At 53.3% G+C, this 10,086-nt stretch overlaps 1 protein-coding gene across 1 annotated transcript in view; it reads right to left on the minus strand.

Moving 5' to 3' along the window:
* Positions 1-2,844, minus strand: part of CUNH1orf167 (chromosome unknown C1orf167 homolog) — a gene marked incomplete at its 3' end in the record, with an annotated part of 17,734 nt that extends 14,890 nt beyond the window's left edge. The window contains 3 exon segments of the mRNA XM_023532657.1: positions 222-1,213; positions 2,243-2,385; positions 2,759-2,844. Of these exon segments, the coding sequence (XP_023388425.1) occupies positions 222-1,213; positions 2,243-2,385; positions 2,759-2,844 (1,221 nt within the window).
* Between the last annotated feature and the right edge of the window lie 7,242 nt (positions 2,845-10,086).

Below are 10,086 nucleotides of genomic sequence, written 5' to 3' on the forward strand. Positions count from 1 at the left end.
AGCAGCTCCCTGGAGCACCCCCAACTGCCACTTGCAGACTCCTCTGTCCTCTGCCTGTGGGGCACCTCTGGCCTTGTGAGTCTGCTCCTCTCCTCCTCCCAACCCAGGGAGGGTGCCCCAGGCTGCTCTGGAGAAGGCAGACATGCAGAGTCAGGCCTCTCTGCTGCCCACCCGCTCTGCCCTCTGCCATACTAGGCCCCGGGGAGCAGTTCTTTCCTTGCCTTAGGGGACAGAAAGGACCCCTGCTCAGGGTCAAGGAGTTGGCCAGTCGGCATCTCCAAAGCGGTCTCTAGTGATGCGGGCTTGCTGCCTGCCTGAGGGTACCGGAGATCAGCCTGGACCCCTGGCATCTCTGGCCAATCTGAAGTCCCCTTGAGACTTCGGGGGTGCTTCTTCCTCTCATCCCAGTAAGCAAGACCAGACTGGCTGAGCTGGGCGCCAGCAGGGAGGGCCTGGCCATCACTGGTCCAGGGCTCCTGCTGGGACAACCGGCACCCCAGGCGGGCTGCCTCGTGCTCCAGGTGTCGCACAGAGGCCAGCAGCTGGGAGATGGCAGCCTGGGACGGGGCCCGAGCTTGAGTCCGAGCAGGGACAGCCAGGTCATCCAGGGTGAGGGGTTCCCCCGTGAGCCTGGCGATCCAGTTCCCCAGGCCACACCCGCATCTGGAGCCTGGCCGTGTGTGCCCATCGAGAGGGGCATGGCCCGCAGTGGGCCTGAAGTCTGGGCAGGGGGTGTCTGTGGCCGGCAGCTGGGACCGCCTCGGGCTGGAAGGTGAGCGAGGCAGTGGCCTTCGGGGTGGGGGGCTTCCCCTGCCCGTCACACGGGGCCAGAAGCTTTTCTGAGGCTCCGACCAGACGTAGGGGCTGGCGCGACTTCCGCACTTGGCCACACCGGTCTCCCTTATGCTCAGGTTACTCTGCCGAACGGCACACTCCCTGACCCTCCCCTTGGGGAGGTCTCCCAGGGGGTGCAGGTTGCTCTGCTGCCGGAAGCTCGAGTTGGTCAGCCGGCTGGTCGAGTCCTTCAGGGCGAGGCCCAGGCGGGGGCTAGGGCTGCCCAGGTTGGTCTGGACACGGCATGGCTCCTGGCGAAGCCCTGTCCCCGGAGACGGGGTGGCGGCAGGGCCTCTGCTCTCAGCCTGGCCCATGGGCACCCACTGGTCATGTCCACTGCCCAGGCCAACACTCAGGCTCTTCAGCTGTCTCCGTTGCTCTAAAGAGAGTAGAGACAGTCACACCCTGAGCCAGGACTTGGCGGTCAGTGCTCAGTTGGGACAGATGGGGCCGGGGAGGGACAGGGTCCCAGGCGGGAGTGAGCCCGCACCTCAGGGGCCTGTGTCAGCTCTGTACACTGAGGGGCAGCATGTCAGGGTCTTGAGTGTGGGCGGTGACGTGGTCTGGTTTGGCGCCTGGCTGCATGGCGCAGGGACGGGGCAGGGAAAGAGGCGAGGAGGAGGGCAGAGGGCGGCAGGGAGGGTGAAGGGAGGAGACAGATTCAGATCTGCCGTGGAGGCGGAGGCTTGGAAGGGGGCAAAGGAAAGCGAAACCCAAGGACGAGCGCCTGATTTCCAGCCTGAGGGAGGAGGTGGCGGTGGGCAGGCAGCGGCTGGGGGCGAAAGCACCGCTCAGCACCTCAAACGGCTAAAAGCAACTATCTGGGGGACCATGGGGTGGGGCTTAGAGCCCCTCCATCCCATGGTCCTCCAGCTCCCCAATGCCATTCCAGAGGAGACAAGGCCTCCTGGGGGCTGGTAAATGCCTGGGAGGGTCTGGCAGGTAGAGTGGGCCATAAAAGTTTGTAGATAGGAACTAAAGCTCAGAGAGGTTAAGCAACTAGTCCAAGGTCACACAGCTAGAACACAGAGAACTGGCATGTGAATCTGAATCTGAATTTGTTCTTGGGCTACGTCCACCCTTGGCTGCAGCCTTCTTAAAGCCGCAGGCACTGAGCACAGAGATTCCCCAGCCAACCACCCTGGCACAGACAGACCCCTGGGGGGCCCTTCTCAGGCAGGGGCCCCAGCCATGCCCACACCCCTCTTCTTGACCTCATTTCCTGACTTCCTGACCCTCCCTTGGGCCTCCAGGCTGGAAAGATTTTGTCCTGGCCCAGCTGGCCCTGTATAGCTAATCTTTGAAATGAGCAAGGGCCCAGGCTGGCCTGTCTGGGAAAGAGGCTCTGGGCCACTAGCTAGAGGGGACCCTGCTCCCGTCACCTTCGACCCGGATTTGCTAAGCTTGCCTGGCTTCAGGGGGGTTGCAGGCCGGGAGACCACATTCTCCTTGTGTCTGGTGTCAGGTCCAGGCTCCATGGGCAAAGCCAGGGTGGCAGTGTCCTTGGTCCACAGCCGTCCTTGGCCAGTGGCCAGTCTGAGCAGCCAGGATCTGAGGGGCGAAAACAGGGTGCCCCAGCTCTCACCCGGCCACAGCGTAGCCCAGACCCCACTCTACCCTTCACAGCACCCTGGTTGCCCTCAGGCCCAGGCCCAGCTGTCCCTGTCAGGTCCCCTTGAGGTCTCCTCCCCCTGCCCCAACCCCCCATCCTCTTTCCGTTGTCACTTTGTCCCACCTTCTGCCCCTCCTGCCCCGGAGTGGGGTGAGGCTCTGTTTCCTTCCTGTGGCCACTTCCCAACCATTCTGTCCTCTTCTGTAAAACACTCAGGTGCTGAGCTCCAGGCAGGTGCGGAAGGAAGTCTTGGCACGGACTCTCCTTCCTTGAATCAGCCCCCAGCTCGCTGTCACTTTCTCCGACACACACCTAAGTTCTTGGTATTTCACCATCCACTCAGATGACCCCTCCAACTCCTGGCTTGCGGGGTCCTTGACCTTCTGCCCTCCCACCATCTCGCCCTTCACCTCACCTCAGCCGCCTGCTCCCATGGTCCCCCCAGACGTTGTCACCCTAAATAACTGCACCCCTCCGTAATTTCCATTTCAGAGCCCACCCCCAATCTCTCCAGCTCACTCCCTCGAGTGCCCCGATCCCCACTGTTTTTTTCTCCAGCGACCCCACCATCACTTGATCCCTCACTCACTGATGTCTCTCTCCTGTCCTTCTGTGGTTTAACCATCCAGGATTATAACCATCCCGTTTACACACCCTTGGCTCCCTCTCTTTGTCACATTCACTCAGCAAAATTACAGCACTGCTTAAAGCGGCTAAAAAAACCAAAACGAACAAACAAACAAAAAACCCTACTACTGCGCCGACGGCCTCGTTCCAAAATTACAACCTTCAGTCTCAAGTCAGCCCAAAAGGCTGCTGCCGAATCAGACTCTAGTCTCCTCCTCCCCACCCTCCCAGACACTAATGTATACTTTCTCCCCTATTTTCAAACCTCTGCCACCTCTTCTCCCCACGCGCCCTCCAGTGGACCTTGCTTCCTACTGCACGCACGAAATAGGGCCGACAGAAGAGAAATGCCACCAGCTCTCACCAGCTTCATACTCACAGCCTCTCCTGCCCCCTCTGCCATCCCGTGCGGCCCCATCCCCAGCCTGACCCTCCTCTAAGCCTGTCTCCCCTGCTCAAGCGTGGCACCTGGGGCCATCATCAGCTTCCAAGATGCCATTCTCTGAATCAGGAAAAGAACCCATGACACCCATGTCCCACAGCTGACTCAGTCACGCACCGGGACCCAGGCTGTGATGTGTCAGGGCCCTTCCCTGCTCCCGAAGTCCCCTCTCCCTGTCGTCCACACTTCCCCCTTCTTTACTGAATCATTCCCATCAGCACTTAAACAGGTGGCTATTTTTTCCATCTTTAAAAACAAAAAGCAAAAACACTAAAACACCTCTTCCCTTTGAGCCTGCAGGTCCCAGACTATTTCCTCCTCCTCTTCACAGCCAAATCCCAATTCCTCTCCCATCTCCACCTCTGCTGACCTCACTGCAGTCGGGCTCCCCCACCCCAAAGCCGCTTTCTTCCAGGTGACCTCTGAAATGCCAGGTCCCTGGCCAGATCTCATCACGGGATTTCCTTGTGGTGGCAGCAGCAACAGGACAGTGTCTGTCCTCCTTGCTTCCGTGACTCTAGGACGCCACCTCTCGGCTTCCCTCCCTCCTGCCAGCTGGCTTCCCTCCTCTGCTGGTTCCTCCTCCACGTCTCTGGTTCTCAGAGCTGGAGGCCCCCTCCCTTCCCTGATGCACACTCCCCGGGCGAGCTCAGCTTCAGACAGTGCTAAGGCAGACCCCTAGGCCCCCTTCTCTGAGAATGGCAGCTCCAGCCTCCCGCTGGCTCAGGGGACAATGCTGTGGGGCCACCCTGACTCCTTGCTCCCTCACACAGCTAACCCCATCTGCTCTACCTTCCAAAGATATCCAGAATCTGACCCTGCTCACCACCTCCTTCCCCGCCTCCCTAGGTCAACAGACCATCGTCTCTTGCCTCCTAAGTGGTCTCCCACTCTGCCCTCATTCCCACACGGGGCAGTCTGCTCTCCACTGTGGCCACAGTGATCCTGTGAACACTCAGATCCTGAGTCAACTCAAATAGCCGCTAAGGCTCCTCGCCCACTCAGTGCCCGAGGAAGGCCTGCCAGGCTCTACATCAGGGAGCCTGCTTGTTATGTAAACAATGTCATACTGGAACACAGCCACGTCCGTTTGTTTACCGCTTGTCTGCGGCTACTTTCTCACTACATGGCAGAGTAATTTCGACAGATACTTTATGGCCTGCAAAGCCTAAAACACATACTCTCCGGCCTTTAAGAAAGCTTGCTGGCCCTCGCCCCAGCTGCCTGGCCCCCAGCAACCTTTGCCGGCCTCATCCCTCTTCCTCTCCCCTTTGGACACACCGTCCTCTTCACTGTTCTTCCAAAAGGCCCTGCCTGTTCCAACCTCAGGGCCTTTGCACTTGCTGGTCCTGCTGCCCAGAACCCGGAAGTCCCTTTCCTTCTCTCGCTCTTCCTTCAAGTCCTGCCTCAAACCTCACAGGGAGCCTTCCCTGACCACAGCACCCTCCCCACTTCCTCCTCTCTTAACCCTGGGTGAATTTTCTCCACAACTCAGCACCACCTAACAGACTGAAAAAATCAGTGTTTGTTTTTCTCCCTCCAGTGGACTGTGAGCCATTCTGTTTTTTTCCCTGCTGTAGTCACAGCACATGGACGTAATAGGGGCTCCTACATTGTGTCAAATGAATGAGCCATGCTAAGCGCCATGCAGCCTTTCGAATGTATCCTGTCATGGAAGCTGCACCGCAGCCCTAAGAATTAGGTCCTTTGTTTTACAGAAGAGGAAACTGGAACTTGAAGGGGCTACCTGTCCAGCCTAGGGCCCTACAGCTGGTCAGCAGCTGCGGAGGGGCCGCCAGGGCTGACTCTGAAGCCATGCTTCCTAACCAGGACCACCCCGCTCCCACTCCTTTCCAAAGGAGACTTGAGACAGTTCAATCCACATACCTCTTTCTAGCTCCTTCTCACCTCTCCCTATCCCATGCCTGGGCTCTGTCTATCTATCTGCTTCTCCCCCCGCCCCCCACACTGTCTATTCCCTGGCCACTCCGCCCCCATCCCTGTCCAACTAAGGGCATCAGAGCCTCCCTCCTCTTCCCACCAAAAGAGCTTGCGGTCCGTTTTCCTGCTCTCCTGGACCTGCGCACCCGTGCGTCTGTCTTCCTTGGGTCCTATTTCACTCACCTGGGTTTCAACTTGGAGGGGCCCTCAGGCCTGACGGCTAACGATCCAGGCAGGTGCGCGGGTGGGGGGTGGGGGCGGATAGGGGCAACGACAAGGAGCGTGCTGCCCAGCTTCCGGAAGCTGCCTCGAGGGCGCGCGGGGCGTCCTGATGTCCCGAGTCATGAGCGTGGCGCCAGCCGTCTGGGGACACGTGGGCGGGAGGACGTCCGCGGGAGTGCGCGGTCCTCCAAAGGAGCGCTTTGCGCCGCCTCGCCGCCCGCTCCGCTCCCCGCAGCATTGCAGGGCAAAGCATCAGGCCTCCTGGTGCAAACCTCTCATATGCAAGACAGATAAGGGCCGAGTCGCTCTCCGAAAAGGGCTGGAATTTACCCCACCCACTCCTTTCTGTGCTGTGTGCTTTGCCCAATTACACTCCCCACTAGACATTGTCCACCTGCCAAGCCCTCGTCCGTCCGTGCTGTTCCCCGCGGAGTTCTGCCCTGCAGTTTCTCTGTCCACGTTGCCCTTAGCACTGGGCCGGGAGTCAGAAGACACATGATCAAGAGTCTGCTGCTGTGTGACTTTATACGAGTCCCTCACCTCTCTGAATCTCAGGCTCCTTATCTGTGAAAGGGGAGTGGTAATACCTACTCTACTACTTCTCCAGTTTCATGTATCATATGTTTAACAAATAAAGGCCCAAGAGCCTTTTAAACTCGAAGGTAATTCTTGAAGGAGGGGGTGATTTTTATTTCCTTCTTAAGTGACTGCATCTAATGTCTCCTCCTAAACCTGGTAGATTGAACTTTTTGGTTCTTAGGGCTCATCTCCAGTAATTCCTTTTGCCTTAAAGTCAAGTTGGTCTGATACTAATTCAGCTACACCAGCTACGATTTGGTTATTTGCCTGGTTTAACTTTTCCATTCTTTTACTTTGAGCCTTGCTGTGTCTGTATATTTTAGTCGAGTCTCTTATAAACACAATATAGCTAGGCTTTTTTTAGAATTAAAAAAAATCATTTACAAGTGTATGATTATGTCATATTTTTACAAACCACCTTATTTTTGTGCTTGCTAATGGTCAGACTTCCTGTTTCTTTTTTTTCTCCTTTCTTGCTTTTTAAAGAAGTGATCAAGGTTTCTTTTTTCCTCTTTATTTTTTTCTCGTACAACTGGCTTGGAAATTACATATTCTATTTTTATTCATTCGATGGCTGCCCACAACATTTTAGCATGTATACTTAATTTGACAAAGTTTAAGTTAATCCAGACGCAAAAAATGGACTTTATAAATGTCGTCTCTGATTTGCTCCTCCTGAAATAAATCATTATTGTCTTGAATAATAAACCACGTATTTCCTATTTCCTTTGTGCATGTCAGTTCTTTATGGAAAAATTTCCTTCTTCCAGAAAAAGATTCTTTCGATGTTTGTTTCTGTATTGAGGGCGTCTGTTGTCATGTCTCTAAAGACATCTTTATTTCATTCTCATTCCTGAAAGATAACTCCCTAAGTGCACAATTTTAGGCTGACAGTTATTTTCTCGCCACTTTGAAGATAACCATTCCTAGCTTCTGACGTTTATTGTCGCTGCGAAGCCATCAGCTGCTGGTATATTTGTCACTTATTTTAGGATGATATCTTTTCTACCTGGCTGCTTTGGGGATCTTAATGTTTGTGTTTGGTATTCTGCAGTTTTCGTTCACCCATTCATTTTACACCTTTTATAAAAAACTTACTGGGTGTCAGCACTGTGCCAGGTGCTGAAAATACATCAGTGAATAAAGAATAAAGTTCCATTCTGAGGATTATGAGCATGGATTTCTTCTGCTGCTGCTGCTTAGTGATTATTTGACTTCCAGAATCTGAGGTTTGATGTCTATTTTGGAAAATCCTGTCGTTATTCCTTTGAATGTTGCCTCTTTCCCACAATCCCCTGCAGGAACTCTGACTTTATTTATGTCGGACCTCACTCTATTCTCTTTCTTATTTTCTCATATTTTCTGTCTCTTTATGCTGCATTCTGAAAAATTCCTTCGAATCTATCTTCAAGGCTACTGATTCTCTCTTCTCGTATATGTATTCTATGAATTAGCCTACTCACTGAGTTTCTAATTTCACTCACTGTGTTTTTCATTTGTAGAAGTTCTATTTATTTCCTTTTAATCCCTACCTGGCATCCCAGTCTATACGTTGCTACTTTCTGGCTCTGAAATCAAGAAGTCTCTTCTGTCCTTGTTTGAGTCTCCACTTTCTGGGTCTGTGTTCCCAGCTGTGAAATAAGGGGATTGGTTTCTATCAGAGTGTGCTCTGGCGGTCACAGTGGATGTGGCGGTGGGGGGTGGGAGGGTGCCCAGCAGACAAACTCTGTTTGCTATCCTGGGTAAGATTTCTTCTGAACAAAGGGTATGAAATAAAGTAGACTTTCGAACCACTGGGCTCCATGCTCCCGTCGAGTTCAAATCTATGATTTTGCATTTAGATCTCCAAGATGATAATGTTTTATAACAACCTGTTGACTCTGTCGATAGTCTCTGGACTGACAGGTGTGCATATAAGCCCTCAGCCCCCTGGAGAACTGGACCCTCAGAGTCCTGTTGTTGCCAGTGCAGATCTCCGTTTTACTTCTTGACAATTTTTTTCAGTCTGTTGAACACTTATAGAAAGCGCTCAATAAATGTTTATAGGTATTAATCAGTGAGTACATAAATGGAATGTCAGACAGACTGGTGATGGGGTTCAGGACACACTACCCCCAAAATATGGCACCATGGCATATTAAACATCTTAAACTGAAGGAGTTCGAGAAAATGGCAGAAGCAGGAAGGCCACTCTGACCCCCCAACACACACCCTATGTCCCTGAAACATACATCTTCCACATGAAAGGTTCCCTATTTCTTGTCACCAGAGAGAGGGAACTCATGGCCGAGAAATCTGTGTAGACGGCCTTATTAAACCAACCCTTACCTTCCTAGCTACTTCTTCAGCAGTTCTACCCCTATCTTCAAACCCATCTGTCTTATCAATTCTTCACGAATTTGTCCAAATGGTGTAAAAGCTTCCCACTCTGGTCACTTCTTCTGGTCTTCATTCTCTTGCTAAGGCTTCCATGTACATATAAAAATTCAATAAAATTTGTAGGCTTTTCTCCTGTTGATCTTTGTCAGTTTACTTTTCCGACCCAGCCAGGGACCCTAAGAAAGTTGAGGAAAACTTTTTCCTCCTCTACACTGGCTGCCCGCTCCCTCTCTCCGAATACGGGTAATGAGATCTAACATTTACTAAACACGTTAAGAATTTTCAATCCTCACGAATCCCCGAGTCAGGCACTATTATTATCCCTATTTCTCAGATAAGGAAACTGAGGCATAGTAAGGTTAAGAAACTGGTCTCTCCCAGTCACAAAGGGCTGTTTGCATTTAAACCCGGGCTCACTGGTTCTAGAGCTGGTTTGGAGGGAGGCTGTGAGAGTTGGAATTTCCAGACTGTTCTAGAGACTCTGAGGACTGGTCTGAGGTGGGGGCGGGGTGACGATGGGGGGCTCCGGTCTGGTTTTGGCCAACAGGAGAATACAGTGGCCACCCTGGGGCAATTCCTGTTGCTTCATCATCTGGAAGGCTCAGCTTTGTGAGAAAACAAGAAATACAAGATTTGTAAACTAGATGAATGACTTCAGCCCTCTCCAGGAGTTAAGAGAAATTTGCTTCTTGTGGTTGACAGTTTGTAGAATGTCAGATGCTCATAGACTAAAGTGCAGACTATTTAATGTCCTTACAGAGGCTTGTATCTTTAAAAGAATGAAGTGGCAAGACAGGCTGGTTGGAAGTTCCATTACCTTGTGTGGCCTAAGACTAAGTGACCAGCCTTGCCCTGAACCTGGCCTTCCCTGCCGTCTTTTCTCCTGGTTGGTGGCAACTCCAGCCTCCAGCTGCTCGGGCCCCAAACCTTGCAATCATGGGCTCCTCTCTTCCTCCTACACCCAGTCCATCAGTGAATCCTGCTGCTCTGCCTTCGAAAAGCATCCAGGAGCTGCCTTGTTGGGCAAGACAATCTCCCACCTGCTGTCTTCCAACCCGTCGGCGGTCACAGTGGCCCTTAGGGACTGGAACACTTTCTGAGAGCTAAAGAGCCCACACAGCCTGTGCCCAGCTTGTCACCTTGTGTGAGAATGCCTTGCCATTTCGGGCTCCATGTATACTCTTTTGTTCCGCCTAAGCATATGCGTCGCGTGGCACCTGGCCAACCCCACTGCTCACTCACTCCCTCTCCCCTTGGCGCCAGCCTCACTGGCCTCCGGTGCCCACCCCCCTATCCCCCACAGGCTGGGCAGGCACGCGCCCTGTCAGGCCTTCTGCTGAGCTGTTCCCTCTCATGCGGGGTAGAATCTCCCAGGTACCTCTCTGGTACCCCCGGCCTCCGGAACACTGCCTAGTTCCCATGGGCTCTCGATTGCTTGTTGAATGAATAT

The sequence above is a fragment of the Pteropus vampyrus genome, unplaced genomic scaffold (genome assembly GCF_000151845.1).
Source record: "Pteropus vampyrus isolate Shadow unplaced genomic scaffold, Pvam_2.0 Scaffold86, whole genome shotgun sequence".
Lineage (NCBI taxonomy): Eukaryota > Metazoa > Chordata > Mammalia > Chiroptera > Pteropodidae > Pteropus > Pteropus vampyrus.